General features: G+C 39.1%; 1 protein-coding gene across 3 annotated transcripts; it reads right to left on the bottom strand.

Annotated features, from left to right (window-relative positions):
- Positions 1–3,907: 3,907 nt before the first annotated feature.
- LOC147450645 (uncharacterized) lies at positions 3,908–11,734 on the bottom strand. Of its 3 annotated transcripts, none has more exons than XM_086519789.1 (6): positions 11,462–11,734; positions 10,424–10,613; positions 9,698–9,767; positions 9,494–9,612; positions 6,856–8,512; positions 3,908–4,730 (listed from the first exon to the last, which is right to left on the bottom strand). In XM_086519789.1, the coding sequence occupies exons 2-6, from the start codon at positions 10,569–10,571 to the stop codon at positions 4,064–4,066; spliced, it is 2,661 nt and encodes an 886-aa protein (XP_086375915.1). In that variant the 5' UTR covers positions 10,572–10,613; positions 11,462–11,734; the 3' UTR covers positions 3,908–4,063. The 3 variants fall into 3 exon arrangements, with proteins under 3 accessions (XP_086375915.1, XP_086375913.1, XP_086375914.1); XM_086519787.1 differs by having other exon boundaries at positions 10,717–11,606; XM_086519788.1 differs by having other exon boundaries at positions 11,437–11,606.
- Between the last annotated feature and the right edge of the window lie 8,984 nt (positions 11,735–20,718).

Genomic DNA, 20,718 nt, shown 5'->3' with positions numbered 1-20,718 from the left:
ATTACCCATGCCCTCTTGAAGTGTGTGTATGTGTGTACCAATTTGGGAAGGTCTTACCACTCAAAGACAAGGGCAATGCCTGATTTCCTTTTAGTACGTGCTCTTCAAAATCAGTAATTAAAAACAGTCCATCATATTTGAGTTGGATTTAAGAAATGATAGTTACTCTTCTCAAGAGTCTCAATAGAGTTTTAGGAGATGATGTAAAGCTAATAGTAAGACCTCTTCATTGCATGGCCTATAAATCATGCCGGGTTGGGGTGACAGACCACCCGGTACGGGGGGCAGCCTCCTGGCATGTTGTTTGGATTCTACCTTTTGGCATTATGTTGTGGAGTGATGTACGCAAGTTGTGGCTCCTTGTAAAAGCCATGCTATATTTTGTATATCTCCTGGGTTGGGGGGCTTCCTATAAAAGCCCGTGTGACGGTATGTTTGCTATTTCAAGTGGTTGGCCATGGCACGGTGTGTGCATGGTCTGTATGTTGGTGTTTTTTGAGCTTTTATAATATATTTTACTCACCTTCTGTGAGTTTTGAAAAAAAAAGAAGGATTGAGAGTGCTAAAGGTAAAAAGACCACAAAAGGGTATAAAACCCTTTGGCATTGTTGAATGCTTGCAATGCAACTAATTAACTAGGACTGATGTATACCTCAGCTAGGTCATAAGCTTGATCTCCACCACTTCTACATGGCAACTTACACTACTATACTTAGGTGGCCCGCCTTCATCAAATCAATGTCAACAAACCGTGCATGCTTATGCCATCAAACTTAAAAACTAGCACATTGAATTTTGTTTAAAGTAAAGTTGCCAAGCCATACACCCATTTTCTATGAAAAGGAAATTGTTAAATTGACTTCACTAAACCATAAAAGCACATGTCTTATGTTCTATAGGGAGTTTTATCGCTCCGCAATGCCCCTCCACAGTGAAATGTATATTCAAAAGAAATGTTGTGAATAAAACTGTACTTGATAAAAATGATAGAATGCAAAGAAAAACAGTTGTCAAAATAGAAAATAAATGACTCTCTAACACTAGAGGAGAAGCATATAATGACCCTTCAACGTTGGAGGAGAAAACAAGTATAAAAGTTAGGTGAGGATGATATCACTTCTCTACCATAAGTAGATATGGTTCTTTCTTTTCTTTTCGGGCATAAGCATGTCATCACAAATTGCATTTTTCTTGAATGGAAAATATGACAATTTAGAATGAAGATAGACAATTAGAATGAAAATACCTTCCCAAATAAAGAAACAACATCAAAATTGTGTCATTATCGATCAATAAAATTGGATTGTACTATCACACAGGTAATGGTCACACTGGGCGCAGTTATCGATTATTTGTTCCAAAATGAATGAGCCTAGTTGTGGTCCTAGCTGGAGCTTTGTCGGTTCTACTAAGCCCCACGGTGTGAAACTATGCTGAAATCAGCATAGTTGCAAAAGGTGACCCCAAGTTCCTTGTTTGGGACAGTGCCTCGCGTCAAAACTCTATTGGCTTCTGAAAATCATGGTAGCGCAACAGGCTGCAAGCTGAAAGCGAGGAACTTCTATGCAAATGCGTGTGACCATAGAATCCACTCAGTAGCCGCTTTTTCAATTGAAGGCACAATCTCGTGTGACCACACCCCATTGCCGATAGAGTCGTATGAAATTCAAGAGAGAGCTTGGCGTCGCTTGGTCGATGCAGCTGGTGAAGCGAGGATGCAAGCGGAGACGGTGAGGAGGAGGAGGAGATCAGAGAGGCAGGCGCAGGAGCAATACGGGGAGGGCGTCACGATATGGGCAGGGCCCTTCTCAGGGCTGTCCAAGGTGAAGCCGCACTACATGCTGGTGCCTGCGCTACGACCTACCACGCAGGGCTCGCCAGAGTTCCTCGCATGCGCCCCATGCACCCAATTTCTAGAGGAATTCTACCAGAAGAGCACAGACAAGCGCATGGTGTTGAAGATGCAAAAAGCTCTGTACAAGGGGCGTGCCCGGGCGTTCAACGCTGCGTTCCGCTTCGTCGCAACGCATGATGCTTTCTTCCTGCTGCGTGCCGCAACCGTCCTCGCCGTCACATCCAACACCATTCGCCTAATCCGTTTCAACAACAGCTTCCTCTCCAGCGTCTACCCCGACCTCCTCTTCGGCCATCTCCAGTATCATCAACATAACGACCCCCTCCACTATGCGTCGCGCATACGAACCCTTTGTGCCTGCGCTTCCTACCTGCACAACTCCTTCTCCTCCCTCACCAGCCCCATCAAGTTCCCATTGACTGCATAGTGTTTCTCCTCCCTCAGCAGCCCATCGACTGCGTAGTGTTATTTGTGCCGTGAGTCTTTGCCAAGGAGCATGGCTACATTTCATTGTTATTCTAATCATTTCTCATGAAGAGGTAGTATTTCAATGTGTGTACTCATGTAGGGCCATGAGTCTTAGGCTCAACACCCATGACCAAAAGGTTGCCCATAACAACGATATTTGCCTCTGTGAGTTATTGATTTATGCCTTTTCTAGTAAACACGAAATCCTAAGACCTAAACCCTAAATCAGATTAGAGGGTTAAGTTTTGGTAACCAAGTCAAGGTCCAAGACACATAATAAAGTATCCAACATGCCCTCTTATATGCGTAAATGTATCTATACTATTATAATGGGGGAAAGATTCCGCCCCTCCCTGCAGACATGTGTCGCAAGCACGTTCATCCGACTAGTGTGGCCTGCAGAGCCAGTCACCAACGTCACAGGTGGCCAGTGCCCTGAGAGAGAGAGAGAGAGAGAGAGAGAGAGAGAGAGAGAGAGAGAGAGAGAGAGAGAGAGAGAGAGATGCCGCTTAGTGTCTTGTAAAGGGCAAATGGCTATAGTCTAAATTGCACACTTTGTGTTATCTTCATCACATTTAATATTAATCTCCAAATTATGATAGTAGACATTTTAGAAGAATTTGTGGTTGCCGCCTAAAAAAAAAGTAAAAGAAAATCAAAATTTTTACAATGGTTCTTCCATATGCTATAGTTATGGGTCATTTGAGTTTCGCACAAAAGGGTGGACAATCTTTCATACAATACTCAAGTCTTTCTAGATGTTGCTCTACGTGATACATTGTTTCCCTTCAATACTTGTGTGAAAAGATGGAGTGGGGCAAGGATGCATGGTGTCGTTTTCATCCGCTAATCGCCATCAAGGGTCACCTTGATTACGTAGGAAAGAACACCATGCATCCTTTCTCGGCCGAGCATGACAAAAGCTGATGAGATGTCACTACATAGTTGGTTTGCAGGCGATAACAAGCGTTTGGTGTCGTGTTTGATTATGAGTGTTGCGTTGTCAAGCATCTAGTGGTGCTTCACCAAGATTCTTACCAGAAAACAACAACAAATGTTCACCTAAGATTAGCAACCCCTGACCTTGGACCTTGATGGCGAATGAAAGACTTGCAAGCATGCTCCTGTGTGCACATATATACTCCACAAAGGACCGCATGTTTGTATGGAAGTTGATTATCCTTCTTCTTCACTCATTAGTCACGAATGTAAGAAATATCTACATGTACATAAACATAAGAAGAACAACATAAATAGACCTTTTATGCATGCCAATCAACGTCAAATAGGTAGTGAGTGAGGTGACTTGATAAGTGTGTCATCACTCTTTGTAAGCATACACAATCACACTTATGTATACATGGCATTGGGTAGATTCTTGAAGTTTTGCTGGTGATTTTATAACTTAAATTGTTTCCTTTTTAAGTTGTTTAATGGAATGCTATCAGGGCCGCCAAGTGACCCTGATAGCGGGAATGCTCGTGTTGCTACAAAAATAAGCTAAGTTGTTTAATGGAATTATACCAAAATCAAAGATGGTCTTCTACAACTACACACTTAACAAAACAAAGGAACACATTGAAATCAATAATAAGGATTTGATGACATTCAATTCTTCAATTTTTCAAAATTAGTCATCTCAAAGGGGCCAATGAATGAACTTCACGTTACAAAATATTGAAAAATAGCTACCTAGGGTGCATGCTTTATGAAGCATTGAGACACTAGAGATCTTAATGGCTAAGGCTTCATGTGTCGCTTTTCTTTCTCCTTTTGAGAAGAGCCATTGCGAGGGGACCAAAGAAGCTCCTTCCAAGAGCTTCCATGATGAGAGGAGGGTGTAGTTATAGCTTGTGCCTCTAAAAACAAAGACGAAGGAGAGTTTAGGCTTTTTGATAAGTAAGCAATGCTTGGAGAGTTCAAGTTGCTTGATCTAGTGGGAGTCCTTGAAGTGCCATGAGTAGCTATGAGTGCATTACGAGATTTGGCATGTTGAGGAGTGTATACCTCCCTTGTGCGGTGAATGTGGGTTTGTTGACAATTTTTGTGGCCATTTTGCTCAGTAGAAGCTACAAAGTTTGTGGTTGTCACTTTGTTGTGGTTTCCGCATGTGGGAGTGCCACCGGGATTGCAAATGAGCTTGTGTAACTCACTCACTGAAGTTGGTTGAGTCTTTGGTCTCCCTCTCTTGGTATTGATTGTATCCTCATCCAAATCTCTCATATCTTGAGGTGACTCTTTTCTATCAAGGATGTCATTTATTAAAAGAGTATTCTTATTGCCCTTACTAGCTCTTGACTTGGAGCTCACTCTCATCCCAATATGATGGCTTTGCAATGCTTCATGGAAGCCTTCCTCCACATCACCTCCACCAATGATGTTCACTTCATTTTCTCTGATTGAGCTTCTGCAATACAGTCAACTACACCGATGAGTGAAAGGAGATGCTTATTTTACAAGCAACGTTTTTGTTTATGTTAATCTAAGCAACGATTTTAATGTGGGAGTATCTGATAAAACGACAAGAGACATGATGAAATTATGAATATTGTGAATTCAAAAGCATTTTTTCTTCCATACTTATATGAGAGCATGCAGTTTTAGTTGCTATTAGTGTATATTCAAATGAATTCCATGATCAACTATTTCATGAGTTCCATCTTTCAAATTGGTAGATTAAGGATGCTTTCTTGAAAATTTAAGGATGCATCCTCGTTATGCAAGGGGAGCTCTAGGAGTTTATGTGTTCATCAACACCACACTATGGAATATCTAAGAATATGGAACTCACTTGATCACAATAGCCTAAAGTAAATGTAGTGAAAGATCAAAAGGGGGCTTAAGACCACACGAGAGGCCTTAGACGGCTCCCACATAGACCACTAAAGCAACATTTAGGAAAAGAGCCCTCTTCAATGAAGAGGACCCTTTCTATGTTTGCATGTGTGTTCGTATCCCCAATACAAACACTGTTGACATTGCTCACACTGTTGGTATACACAATTTTTTTTTACTTGTTAACCTTCTATTGCATGTTGAAAGAGCGTTTCTTTCAAGTAGGGGGTGGTTGAAGCAACCCTCAACTTTTCTAGTGGGAATATTTAGTTCCATGGTGGATCCTTTGCCTTACTTTCCTATAGGGCACCCTTAAAGTACCTTTATTATGGTCTATGAGGGAGCTACACATCTCAAATCTGGGAGTAGCATGGCTGGTTAACCTGATTCTAAACAACCAGTCCCTACTTGTTAAGTAGTCATGAGTGCTTGCATCATTATCCCCTAGTGGACTCTTCTTAAGATTCATTTCAAAAATTGCATGATAAAATATCATACATACAAGCTTAAAGTGCAAGTGTGAGTGTTTGTTTGCATGCGTGTGACAACTGTGAAACAAATGATAGAAACGATGCATTTGCACAAGCTCCGCATGCCATTGCATAATCTTAAGGAAGAGAAGAATATTTTATTGGGTGTTGCTATCAATACAAGCTAGATTATCATTGTAAGCACCCCAAGACATCAAACATGTATAACCATGAGAGTGTATGCATAACAAAGCAGTGAATGCAACTGATTCAACACAACTCTTGTGTATCACAAGCAAGTTTGTTGGGGAATCAATTTTAAGTGCCACGTGTGCCCAAAGAGCTATATACAACCCTCCATGAACTTTTACATGAACAAATTCCATTCTCTTCTATTGAATTTGTGAACATCCTATTTAAATAAACCCATTCTGTAGGATCAAATCAATCCCTCCCCTATACTATTTTTAGGTATTTTGGAGTAACTCCAATTTGTTGCTATGTACGTCAACTTGCTTCTGCTCATGCACACTCAAGACTTAATATGCACTCTTTTTCTATGAAGGATTTGTTTGTTTTTGCACTAGAATTTGTGAAATGTAAACTTTTGATAGCTTTTTCAAAGATAAGCTTGAAATACAGCTCGGATTTTAGAATTTTAGCTAGCAAAACATACATAAAGGTTGTTCTTTTGAAAATTGATCCAAAGGCCCTTGCCCAACGCATATTGACATGCATGATTTATTACACAACATATTTTTTTTTGCGTGTACCCTCTCTAGGACAACATTCATAATGTGGTCTCATTATTAGACCATCCAAACATGCAAGTGTGTGCATCCACATACAACAAACCATTCATATGCATATGTATGTATATAGATATACATGCGTGCATGTGCTGTAGCAAACCATTGACATGCATATGTATGTATGTAGATACATAGGTGCGTATCCACATGGAACAAACCATTTATATATATATATATATAAATGTAAATAAATAAATAAATAAATAAATAAATAAATAAATAAATAAATAAATATATATGTATACATATATGTATTCTATATGGTTGCCTGAATGTATACATATATATATACATATATGTATTCTATATGGTTGCATGAATGTATGCGTGTATATGTAGTGACATACAACTATGATTAACACACATTTTCAGTTTTCATACCACAAGAATGCAAGAATTAGTGAGGAGAAAGGACCTTCGGGAAGTGGAGGAGGCAACGCTGAGCATACCAGGGGACGTATTGCCAACGGTAGCGGAAGAGTGCTGATGATGAATCTTTCTTTGCGAAGGAGGAGGGGTGGGTGCATAATCCTTAGCAGAAATATGGGCGTTTTGGGAACGAAGCGCGGCAGCAGCAGATGAGGTCGAAAGAGAATGGGCTCTTATCATATCTCTCTTGAGATGGCGATGGCTTGCTGTACACACAGACTCCGGGCTGCTTATCATCTCCATTGCATCCCTCAGTGACCCCTGCTCCGACGCCGTCGCGCTTATCACTGATCTGTTGTCAGAGCTTGCAGCGCTGCTCATCCTCTTCATCAGCCCCCCTTGCTTGCATGCTACCCACTTTGACTTGTCGCCCTCCTGATATGGGGGCATTGTGTTTGCTCCTGGCCTCGATGGTGTCTGCAGCCCTGACAAGGCATTGTTGCTTATTACCATCACATTCTCGGCCGTATTGTTGGGCTTTTTGTCTGATACCACATCTGCATTTCCACATGTGAGGAGCTGCTTCAAAAGATTATGGGGAGCTGATGAGCTTGTCATCGTGCTTGGGTTACTTGAGTACTGTGTCGTAGATGTCTCTTTACTGTGATCATGACGATGATGATGATGATGATGATGATCGTCAGGCTTAACACCGTACTTCTTAGTAGTCCTTGGTGTTGCAGGCAATGGCATGCGGTTGCCATCTTGGCGAGAAAATCGTGTGCTTGATCTCATGGACATTGCCGAGCATGAAGATGATGCACCAGGGCTTCCCATGTGGTTGTGCAGGGATGTATGATTTGATGAGGAGACAAGCCCGACATTCTCAGTTTCTCCACCATCAGACAATTGGTTCATCATAATGGATTTTTCGACATCAGGAACTTTAGAGAATTCTTGCGAAAAATGCATAGGCAAGTTTCCTTTAGCAACAAGACTGTGGGTGTTGAAGCGGGCAGAGCTTACTCTTCGAACGGCGCTAAGTTTTGCAGATCCACCAGGGCTATTGACAAGTTCTACCATGTTATTATAGCCAGTGGAATTGGTGCCTTCCTGATGATCCTCTGTAGAACATCTTGTGCTATCTCCGGTTTGAGTGGCGGCGTCGACAATATAAGTGCCATTCAAGTCATCTTCGTCAGGACCGTCGCTAATGCCATCCTTGTGGTGCTCATTGGCATCGAAGCCATCCCTGATATAATCCTCCTCGGCTATAATCTCGCAATCTCTGACCGACACTCGTGCATTTGGCCCATGACTCATACCGTTGAAGCTTTTCATTGTTACAAGAGGCTTAGAGTCATGATAATTGTTGGACCGTTTGACCTCTTCTAGCAATCTTTGGGCCGTCAGATCATTAAAGCTTCTGCTTGAGGCCCCACCTCTATACAGACTACTTTTGTCTGTAATCCTAGCGCCACTATCATGAAACTTGTTTTCTGAGGCGATCATTGCTGAACATGCAGGGCTATTAATGATGGGGCCTTCGACACTGTGATCCTCAGTATTATATGAGCTGCTCTTTGTGACTACTTTGGGGCTCCTCAATACTGGTTTGTTCAAGAGCTCTTCTTGAATATCACCCAGTTCAGTGACTACTTTTGTCTCTGCCTGTTGCTGGATGCCACCGCATTTACATTTTGCTGAAAAGAAGGGACAGATTCTCTGAGTGTGCTCAACTTCTTTTAGTAATTCTGAAGAATGGCATGCAGCAAAGGACCTGTGTAGGTGTATGTATTACTGAATGTGTGCATGCAAAGCATTTTATATGTAAACCGTGTGTGCCCAACATGAGTTGTATATGCACGCATATAGTCACAAATGCCATGTGCGTGCAGAGGTGACATGGATGGGGATTTGTTTAACTGAGAAATTAGAGAAATAGTTTCCTTAACGCAGCTGAGCAACCTGGTGCATCAAACATCGGTCATGCAGAGCTTGTTAAGAGTACAAAAAGTTAATGTGCTCAGATTGTGTGATAATAAAATGGTGGTGTTAAGGTGAGGTGGTCATTGAGAGACTCTGACAGGGGTGCAACTCATGATCGCAAAATTTGTCCTATATCTTAAATGGTTGCACACATATCGAACTGAATAAGGAGAAAGGTGCGCAGCTATTAACGTGAAATGGAAATTTTGTACCCCTAGCTCTGCCATCAACAGTTAATCCTCATAAAATCATTATGCTTATGAAGTCGCTGTCACCTAAGAAGCATAGCTCAGCTGGTTGGGCCCTAGTGATGTAACCCCAAGATTGAGGTTTTGAGGCTCACAGGCTGCGTTCTCAATGGGCATATCCTCCCGGGAGGTTGTTCCCACAGTTGTTTGAGGGTTTAATGTACAGCAATGTGCAGTTGTAAACACATGGATATGTATAAGTTTCTCTCTACTATATTACCTTCCCCGCACTGATGGCTAGTTTTTAAAACAAAAATCGCTGTCTCTGCTCGCCATGCACTTACAAGAGCTGTCTAAATCAATTGCATACAGAGCTCTCATGCCTAAAATATGTACATTGCAAAAGATCCCTTTCATGGGGCGAGCATGCAAATGCAGCATGATTCAATGATAAATTTTGCATGTAAGCACAGGAGGTGAGCTACAGGTATGGAGCTTTGGACTTACCTATACTGCCTCCTTGCTCTTTTATTTCTGATCCCATCAAGACATACTCATTCTTTGATAGTGGCTGAATTAAATCATTTTCTCCCAAATCGTGCCAAATAAACCCATTCTTGTAAGTCCTGGAAATGGAAAAATGACTAGCCATCAGAAAAGCTTTCATGCAGAAGAAGCAAAGTGGAAATGGTAGCTACACATGAATTATACCTTTTATAAGACCAGGCAAAGGAGGTGGGCATAGATTTTCCCCTCAGAATAGACAGCCACCTCTTGAAGTCTGAAAACAAATCATGAAGTGAGATAATGGGATTCTGAGAGTAGGACGAAAAAACTACGAAACTGTGCACATGTACAGGCATTTTTCAAGAAATTAACTGGTGGGCATCCATGATCGTGGCCACTTAGAGGAGTGATTTAATCAAAGCTTCGACAAAAAATTGTCAGTGTTAATGTAGAAAAGGAAATTGCTCGCCTTTTTTGTACGATCTCGGTTCAAGACTCGCCATATAGATCAAATTGATCTCTTAGCAATTCCTACGACATCAAAATGTTCTCTACAAGAAGTACATATTGACACATAGTGGCCCACCCCTCAAAGATGTCTTTGCATATATCCATGGACCACATGCAAAGAAGTGAGCAGGCAAAGACATGGATAATGGGACATCTACCGGTGAAGCAAAACCTACTGACTAATCAAACTCCTAAACTAACCAAGGAGACTCACTATCTTGCTCTCCCCTAGTAGTGCCTGCTGTAAGAGGTACCTATGACTGAAACTCCAAGGAATCAATAGGCTGATGAACTAGTGCCATTTCCTTATTTGCTTGGAAAATGGGTTCAGATATGTTTAGAGTGCCATATTTTATAGCAATGGAAGCAAAGACCATATTCAGTTGCTTAATTGAGAACTGTAAGCTTTGGTGTGATTACCTCTTAAACGAAGACCGTCTTGGGCAGCCGAGAGGTACCCCTCCAGCAAGTGGGGGTGGTCCATTTGGCCCCCTCCTCTGCTCAGGTAGTACACCACATGGACCTTCCTTCTCACAGACTTGGCTTGGAGAGGGGGCTTGGAGTCCATTGTTGAATTGAGTTCTTGAATTGTCTCCTTGATTGGTGCGTCCTATTCACATTGCGTGCAACTCATGATGCAAAAGCCCAATTTCCATATCCTGCTAATTGCATCATAAATACTGAAGTATTGCAAGCATACAATTACAACATACCTATTGGATGGGCCTCCACATCTCATTCAAATTATCTTCTAAGATTAATGAAAGAAGAAGTGTTGCTTTTACAAGCAATGCAATAGTAGCATTTATTAGTGCTTCAGGCATAGTCAACAGAAAAGGTGGGTTTTGCAATCATGAGTTACGTTTTAGCCATAAAATCTGACTTTTGTGGGGGAATGTTTAAGCTTGGGAATGGGTGATGATGGTGCTTGTTGGGTTCAATGAAAGCACATGAAAGTGGGTTTCTCCCCGGCCTCCCTTTGTGTTTTGAAGGTTGGTTTCTCTAATTCATATAATTGAAAATGAGTTCTTCTAGTTTTGTAACTGAAAGAAAGAAAAGCCTGTTGGGGTGGTCTTGTCTATTTAATAGGCTACACAGAGAAGCGAAAATTTATACATAGACCCAAGTAATTTATTACTTTGAGCTCATTATATAAAAGGCAAGAGCAACATCAACCCACCTTTTCAAAATAGTGCAAATGCATACAATTATGTGTGCATTGAAGGATCACGTACAGAAGAAGAGAATAATGAGCTATTAAGTGTCTATTCCGCACACATTTGCTCATCAAATGCATGAAACTCTGTTAAGTGCCAATCCCTATTGGTTGGGGAAAACATAACAAATTATAGAAACAAGGAGCAAAAGTTGGTGTGAAGAACGAATTTTGCCCAATTGAAGAGAGTAATGCTAAGATAATGAGTGAATTTTACCCAATTCAAGAGAGTAGTGACATACTAATGGATGAGCAATGCTGTAAATGAGTGAATTTTGCCCAATTGAGGAGAGCAAATATGCTGTAAGAATGGCCAGAATGAAAGTGGGCGAAGTAAAGGAAATTCTTGAATCGTGAGGATATGCATGAATTGAATGATCTACAGAAGAGCTTGCTCTGCAGTATCGGGGCAAGGCGATGCTATGGAGATTGAGTTGGCTCAAAAAGAAACTTTGAAATAGGAGCTGGTGCGGTGGTGTGAGAGAGAGAGAGAGAGAGAGAGAGAGAGAGAGATTTATCAATGAGAAGGGTCTGTGCAGAATCTGCAGATAGAGAAACGTAAATATATTAAAGAAAGAGTAATTCAACAGTACTGCACATGTGAGTGAGGCGGACTACGTGTGTGTGGGGGCCAGACAGACAGACATGGGGGGAAAAGGGTTGCGTCTTATGATTGAGAAGGTTGTAATAAGAAGACAGACTTGTACATGCAAAGGGGGAAAGAGGCCCAATGGGCAGCTAGAGACGGGCTGAGAGGGCACCAGACACGGCCAGCTCAGGCCGATTGGGAGATGATGAGTCATGACCCCCCCCTCTCTCTCTCTCTATCTATCTCTCTCTCTCACACACACACACACACACAACACGTCTTGAGTTCAATCCTCCTCGGATAGATCTTTGAGGTCTCTTGAGATAGTTTCGTGCCACGCTAAAATTCTCTCCCCCCCCCCTCTCTCTCTCTCTCTCTCTCTCTCTCTCTCTCTCTCGTGATATAGATTGGTTATCTCACTTCCCTCTTGAGTAGATGGTCTTGAGTTCAAGCCTCATCAGATAGATCTTACAAGTCTCTTAGGATTGTTCCTACGTGTTGTAGATTGGCTCCTCCAATTCCTTCTAGAATTTAAGACTCGGACTGGTCTTTGAGGTCTCTTGGGATCGTTCCTATGACGCTAATATTTCGTCCACCTTCACTTCTTCTTCTTCTTCTTCTCTCTCTCTCTCTCTCTCTCTCTCTCTCTCTCTCTCTCTCTCTCTCTCTTTCACACACACACACACACACACACACACACACACACACACACACACACACACACACACACAGAGACACAGACACAGACACAGACACAGACACACACACACACAGAGTCTATATTTGATTCACACTTATATTCAATACACTTAAGAAGAACAGAGGTTATCATCCTCCCATCCATGTAGAACTTCAACAATTAGAGACACCCACTTGCGTCCATCTAGGATTTCATGCCTCTCATGGTACTTGACTCTATCAACGCTTGAAAACACTATTCAAGCACCTTACCAACGTGGGACTTTGGGAGGAAGAGTGGTATGCATGAGTGGTGTCTATGTCCCCTCCATGTTGGACCTTGGAGCAAGGGCCAATTATCATTAGCCTAGGAGTCATGCTGAGGCATTCCCTGCAACCATTCCTATACATCTTGAAAACATAGGGATGCTCATTAGAGGAAAAGAGCATTGGCATTCCTTCCTTCATCGACCTTAGGGGAACATTAGACAATCAGTAAATATGAATCAAACCTTGTTGGCAGCTTACCTTAAATCATGTTAATTTACCACATGAGGTTTTTAAGGAGGGTTATGGCTATTGCTCACTAGTTAATCCTAACTAAACCTATGTGTTGGAAACACATGCTAGTGATAGGTAATTGGTGCAGTTCTACTTCAAGATAGTAAACCTGCTCCTTTTGATTCTTCGAAGTGAAAGGCTAGATAGAGCTCATTAGATTTACTCTTGGATGGGCCAACTTCAGAACTTTATATAGTTCTTCTTTGCAATGGACCTTTTAATGTTGCATGCTTTTTGAGTATTCGAGCTCGAAAAAACTTAGAGAGAAAGCTTCCAAAATTCCTGTGTTTCTTGCTTCTCAACGCCTGCATTCATAGATTTTTACGTGCAACACAACACTCACATACACACTTCAATTTTTATGAGGTCTTTCGGATTGTTCCTACAACATTAAAAATTTCCTTCTTCTTCATCTTCTCCCAACAATACATGGACACACATACTAGTAGGCAAAGCTTGAATGCATTTGAGATCATGGACACACATACTAGTAGGCAAAGCTTGAATGCATTTGAGATCTAAATATGTCTGAAAGATCCATGTGCCCATGCAAACACAAGGATACATGTGCAAAAGAAACCTAAAGGTTTAAACCTTGATCAATTGAAGCTTATGAAAAACCTAAGCTTTGCATGGCCAAATCATTAAGCTTTGGTATTTACCTGTGATGTTAATCTACACCTATAAAGAATCCATAAAGCTTGAAGAAAATTAGTGCAAAAACCCTAAAATTGCTAGATTTTATATTTTTGCGATATTGCTAATTTTTTTAATGCATCAAATTGTCTTTGCAAGGGAAAATAGAGGACATTGCAAGGGACGATCTTACTGGTTTGTTACTTAGAGAAGGAGAAGTTGCTTTTGCTGTTCAAAAATAGGACAACTAGCATTTAAGCTTTCCCTTTCAAATTCAAGCCATAGGCATCAACAACCCACACAACACACACACACACACACACACACACACACAAAATAAAAGCATTTTTTACTTCAATAAAATAGTCAAAAATCAAGATGGTTTGCCTTCAATTTTAATTAAAACGCGAGATATAACTTTTTTAAAAAATAATCATATGTTCAAACATTAAATCAACTTGAAGAATGATATGTCAAAATATAAAATATATTTGTAAATCTCTCAACGTGCATGTACATGCACAAGAAGCCTCATAAAAAATGAGAGAGTATTAAAGAAAGTTTAGGAATTCTAAATTTCATACAAATTAAATCAATCAAACAAATTCAGATGAAATGTGAAATGATACTGATACTGATACTGATACTGATACTGAGTGATAGCAAATCCATAATGTCTCCACAATGTGAAATGAAAGAATGAAAAAGATGATGGAAATTTCAAATAATATCTTCACAATCTGAAGTGAAAGAATGACAATTTCCAAGTGAATGCTTATAATCCCATGATGTTTCTTTTAGAGAAGCTAGAAAAAGATTTAATTCACATCATTAATGATTAGTTTTTTCAATTCACATCCAAAGTTCATCATCAATTTGGATGGAAATTAGAACTAAAACAAGATGAAAGCGCACTATGGAGTACATAAATCACATGATCATGTGAATTTTTGTGTGATTATCATGTGTTATTATTATATTCACATAATTACACTTTGTGTGATCACATTTAAGCTGATGAATGGTGACCTAATAACCCACCAAAAGCCCATTAGGCTTTTATTTTTTCATGGAGGGTCTGTAGAGATATGGCACTAACCCCCCCAATGGACCTGCCAAGATATGGAAAAGCCCATTGGAACTATAAGTTTGGGTGGTTTTGTAGGTAGATAGAAAGGTTACACTAGCATGATCATGTGGTTTAAAAAGTGATTATTCAAACATTATTAACATGTTCTTGTGTTTGTGATCATGTTAATGAAATCCTTGGTTATTGAGAGGAATTTAATAATGAGAGGCTTCTTTGTGAAAGAAAGAAAAGAAAGTGACACTACTATTTTAAAATATGTTTTATCACAATAAAATAATATGTTCTTTGAAAAAAAGTGTACCAATGAACTATCTAGATTACAAAATATTGCAAAAACATAAAAAATAATGATTGAAAAACACTTGAAAGCATTGTAACAAATTGAGAAAAAAAAGGTGAAACAAGATAGGAAAGATTATGTGTGAGCAGCCTATGTTCCTCTTTAAAGAGAGAGGTACACAAATGTCAACACCCTCTCACAAGATCTTATAAGAAATAGTAAAAAAGAAAGCTTGTTGCCATGTGGCACTCGTAAGTAGGCTTTATCCAATGGTCCATAATTGTGCCCAAAATGCCACCTTTTAGTAATGCCTTATGCAATCCAAAAATTTACCCCCTCCACATAATCCTACCTTCGACCGCCCAAAATGAAGCATAGAAAATGGTATCCATTAGGCAAACCTAATTAGCTATTCATATGCATGACAAAAGCTAAACTATTGTTGCAACGAATTCTATCTAGCTTATTCATAAGGTAGTGCCCACTTTCTTGAATTTTGATTATTGATTGTTTACTATGTTTTATATTGCCAATAAATACAAACACCTCCAATAAACTTTATTTACAATGTTATCTTCTTGAGATTATGCTTATGGCAATCGTTTGCAATCAAAAACTCTAATAGTTTGTGTCCTCAAGAAAATAAGACTTTGCCAAGGATTAGTTCAAGGCATTGCAATCTTAGCCCCAATGGAAGCGGGCAAGTTCTCTCATGCCAAAGTGCCTTCTTGGAAATATTTTCCGATAAGATTTGTGCTATGTGTGTAGTTTTTACCATATTTGGTAGTTGATTTCTTGAAAATGATGGGAAATTTCACCAAAATTTGTAAGGTTGCTATCAAAAATACCCTAATACATTCTTCCACAAGCTAGTCTTAAAACTTGCTTATGACTTATATTACGTTTTAGAAGACGGGTACAAGGGCAAAGAAGCATTGAACTCATTCAACATCAGGTTTTGCCTATATCATTAGAAACAACTCCTTGTTTCAAATGGAAAATGCATTGGAGAGATTGTGAGACAATTGTCATACATTGTGGGATCTCCTTCTTCCATCCCATAGAGTCCAGAGGACTCTACGTACATCCGTCTAATTAATTCCAACATTTGGTGAAAAAAAGAGAGATTGTGGGACCTTTTTGGTCATTAAAGTCATATTAGGTCTTACTGCAAATATTCAATGGTCTTGGAATGGTTTGGTATTTGCTTATGATCCTTGTTTGACCATCATGATAACATGGAAATAGAAGAGGTCTACCATGCTCAAGCAATGATACAGGAGGAAACAATCATTGCAAAATGTCTCATTATCTTGAATGATGAGGTTACTTGCTATTTTAGTCTGACAACTGTACTGAACTCATATTGCTTTGCCTTATCACAACAACCTCATATTTCTTCCTCATAAAGGTTTATGCCTATGATCAATATGATATTTTTTAGATTAGAGGTTCATCTGTATTGTAACAAGGAAAATAAAGGACAAAATCATGTGCCATGTTGAACCTTTCTACTGGTCTACCATGCTTGAGAAATGTTATAGACACTCTTAAAGGAAATGGAAAAACAAAATTTCCATATTAGACCTTTACATATTGGAAAACTATCTCATTGGCTTGAAGGATGATGCAATTGGTGTAATCTTGGACACTATCTTTGGATGACTTACTAGATTGAACATAAAATATTTTTTCTCATCTCATAATGAGCTTACTGCTCTTCCATAAAAGGTTTATGCTAGTCGCAATGATTATGTTTTTTATATCAAATGTGTAATCTCCAAATCCCCATCAGCTTTGCAGACCTCTATTTCCCTTAATATAGTGCTCTCCCTATAGTTTTGCCACTTTTTTCAAGAATATAGCACTCCCCTTATATTTTTTGCAAATGTATTTTATAACAGTATGGTACTCTTCTGATAGTTTTGCCCCCTTTTTTAACACTAGTTTTGTAATTGGACACTCAAGTGTCTTGAAACACTAAAGTGTTCTATTTCTTCAGCAACTTGTCATAATTATTTGGTGAAGTTAGAAACAAAATTTGTAGGTCATATTCATGTCCTAAGTAAGTTATGACATGAAGAATATAGCCCAATTTTTAGTTTGCCAAAATTAATACCATATTAGATTACGGTGATAAGGTTTAAGATGGAGAAATCATAAAAATTTAGTGCAACTTTAACAAAAAGTTCATAAAATGAATATAACTTCTCATCAAAATTTTAGTATAGATGTCAAGGTTTATGTTTCAAAAAAAATTTATTATAACAATAACTTGAGCTTCATAACTTAGATCTTACCATTTTTTAACTATAATAAAAAACTCAAATATTTTTTTCCCAAAACTCACAATTGTGAGTGGATTATATTAGCAACCCAAAAGAATTATAATTCTAGCCATGCTTGTGCCAAGTCAAAAATGTTGTCAAAGAGGAGAATTTTGGTCTTTCAAAGCCTCTTTTGTTCACATGATGAGGTTATAGGCCAAAACTTAAGGTGTATAATGTATTTATAGCCCAAATCCCATCAACTAAGCATTATCTACAGTTTCAACCTCAAGAGGAATCTTGTAATTTAAGCTCATCCAAGAAAAAATTTAGTGCATAATTTTTTAAAAAACAACCAGTGCTATGAAAAACTAATGAAAGTGTGTATATAAATTCTTCAATCGTGTCCATATGAGGTATTTGGATACAAATAAACAAATTGAATGAACAAATCCAAAAGTGAATTTTTTTAAAAGGCTAATCTTTTATATATTAAAAGTAAGGATTTCGACATCTGTACTTTTTGGGATATGAAATAAAAACCAAATGTGACTTGCATAACAATCAAATAGTAACACCTTAAGTAGTGGAGTGGTAGATCTAGTATATGTGCCTAATAAGACAATATAAATTTAGATGAACTAAATGTCTTGTGTGTTCGTTAATTGAAATCACCAATGTTGCATATGTGATCCACACATATTTAATTATAGTCCCAAAGAAATTTTCTCACCTAAGAGTTGCAAACGCAATGTATAAGTAGCTACCATGGATTATTGCATGTACCCTGCTCATTTTTTTTCTTAGACTAAGGTATGAGTTTCAGTGAAAAATCGAGTGTTGTTTTGCATAGGTTCTTTTCATGAGTGTAGTTACTATTGATGTTGTGTATAAAAGTGGGGGATTATAATTTTTATGAGTATTTTAACAAGCATTTTATAAGTTTTCAAAAGCATTTCTTGAGATGTTTTCTAGATTTTATGTATCATTTTGATTAAATTTGTGAAAACCAAACTAGTGTTAACAATATAGTGCTCCCCTATAGTTTTGTAGATGCCTTTTTTATTTTGTCAATACACCGCTCTCTCTATAGTTTCTTGCCTGGCAAACAATATTTTTTTGTCATCACAAGTGCAATCTCCACTCCCCATCCAGTTTGCAAATGCCTTTTTTCTCTATGTAGTGCTCCTCCTTTTTCCAAAAACAAAATCAATGCTCAAGTATATTATTGGCCATTCTTTTGATAGCCAAATAATTGAAAACTAGAGGGACATTAAAACCTAGGAAATCTAGTCTCCTTCTCTGCAAAAAATCCTTGCATCATGGTCATGCACAACAGGAAGGTAAGCAGTTAATTACAGGGACCCCCTACATGATGGTTATGTAGCAAAGGAAGGAAAGCAGTTATCTACACCCCTACATCATAGTCATGCAATAGAGAAAGGTGAGCGACAATTTTCTTTGTGGATGTATACCTTGTTGAAGTGTGATAGCCATAGCATAGGTACCCGCCTCTATATGCACAACAACAGCAGACGATAAAACACAAATTCAAAAATTTCCCGCAAAAAAAGGGCATTCTATGTTTCTATGTCATAACAAGGGAATGTAAAAGGGCATTCCATGCCTCTATGTCATAACAAGAGAATGTAAAAGAAGCTTCCTATGTTTTAGTTACTATACCCAAAAAGGAGTGGATGTAAAAGCAAGAAGAAAAGAAGAAAGGGATATGTGTATGGATGTATTGTGTCATAAAGAGGTGGCTCATAGTAAATACAGTGCTCAGATCAACCACACAAAAAGGGCAAAAGGGTTGGCAACAAGAAGTAGCCAAATTTGAAAAGACTGCAAACTTCTGTGCAAGCAATAGTACAAGAGGAAGGGGCCTCTAAGGGAAGCTTAGCCTTTATCATTGTAGGGGAGTGTCCCCCCCCCCCCCCCCCCCCCCCCCCTCTCTTGCCTAGCCAGAAAATAATTCATTCATCATATGGTATTGCTCTTGTCACTTTATGCATATATACAAACATCTCTATGCTTCATTCTTACATCATGGGCCACCCTTGGGACTTTTCTTTCTCTATTTTCTCATCCAATTTTTAATTCCTTTCTTTTTTTTAATTCCCCTATTTTTAATTTATGACAATCTCTATATGCCATTTGTCTTGATGTTCTATGCCCTCTTTTGAAGTTTTTGGAGTCTTAGAACTATAATTTTTATATAAACGAGTACGGCCGGTCGCCTTCGACGCCCTCTCTCTCTCTCTCTCTCTCTCTCTCTCTCTCTCTCTCCCTCTTTATCGTATGCTTCTCTCCCTTTTGGTTTATAGCCTTCAGCTCGCAGATAATAACAAGTGTAAAAGGTCATCCTCTCCGCCATATTATGTTAGTAGATGATGATTTTTTCTTCTTTTGTAAATTATAATAATACTCGCTTTACCTCGTTCAATGATGTTCCTTAATTATTGCGATAGTCTTTTTTTTTTACCACAATTATATAGAAAATGAAAAATTATCTATTGTTAGCGACGCATGTTTTGAAGAAAGCCGAGTGTCTCTTGGAAAATTCGATACCATATGTCACTTTTTTAATTAGCAATTTTATCAAAATTTGGCAAAAGAAGGTGGGCTTCATGAGGTAGGCCCTTCAATAAATGCCTTTGCATAATTTGAAAAGTTCACCAAAATTGTCATCATACCGTTCAAAGGAATGTCATTGAATTGGGAAACAAGTTTGAGCTAGTTACTCACAATTGAGACAGTAATTAAAAATCTTGAAAGAGGTGACAAACCTAGTTCCTTTTGCAACTCTTGGATGGAGAATTGCTTTACAATCACAAGAAGTTTTAGACAGATTCTCACAATAATTCCCACATTGTGACTTACCTCAACATCATGAGCTTCTGTGAGGGAGACCCTGCATACCTAGCTAGGTACGATTGGGGGCAAGGGACCGCCGGTCCGGTGGGGGGGTCGGTGGTCCCTTGCCCCCAATCGTACCTAGCTATGTATGCGGTGCCTCTCATGCAGAAGCTCATGATGTTATGCATTGTATGAAAAACACTGAAAAAGACTCCGTTTTTTGATATGAGAAAAGTTCTAAATTTTCTTGTGAATGCTAGTTCCTTCTTTTTTTCCCAACCATGAGTGTGTAGGAAACATTTTACGCATATATGTGTATTTACAACTGGACTTGCTATACACATCATTCCCGCGAGGGGCCATACAATGGGAACAACTCCCTCAAAGGGAGAAGTTGGTAACACCCAACGAACACAACCCTCAACCTCGATGTTATATCACAAAGGCTCAACCAACTCCGCTCCGTTCCAAGTAAGTCACCAATCATGCGATGCATAGTTATCAATTACTTTTCACAACAAATGTGCCTCATGCATGGT

Source organism: Adiantum capillus-veneris, chromosome 9 (genome assembly GCF_014529385.1).
Source record: "Adiantum capillus-veneris isolate H3 chromosome 9, ASM1452938v2, whole genome shotgun sequence".
NCBI lineage: Eukaryota > Viridiplantae > Streptophyta > Polypodiopsida > Polypodiales > Pteridaceae > Adiantum > Adiantum capillus-veneris.
This window is presented reverse-complemented; position numbering and strand designations above follow the sequence as displayed.

What these genes read in the sequence shown, in the direction of transcription:
- LOC147450645 (XM_086519789.1), bottom strand. Translation starts at nt 10,571, where the DNA reads ATGGACTCCAAGCCCCCTCTCCAAGCCAAGTCTGTGAGAAGGAAGGTC. An exon ending in TTTGCCTGGTCTTATAAAAG is followed by an intron (nt 9,613 to 9,697) that starts GTATAATTCATG and finishes TTCCATTTCCAG; the next exon opens with GACTTACAAGAATGGGTTTA. An exon ending in AGAGCAAGGAGGCAGTATAG is followed by an intron (nt 8,513 to 9,493) that starts GTAAGTCCAAAG and finishes CCTTCTTTTCAG; the next exon opens with CAAAATGTAAATGCGGTGGC.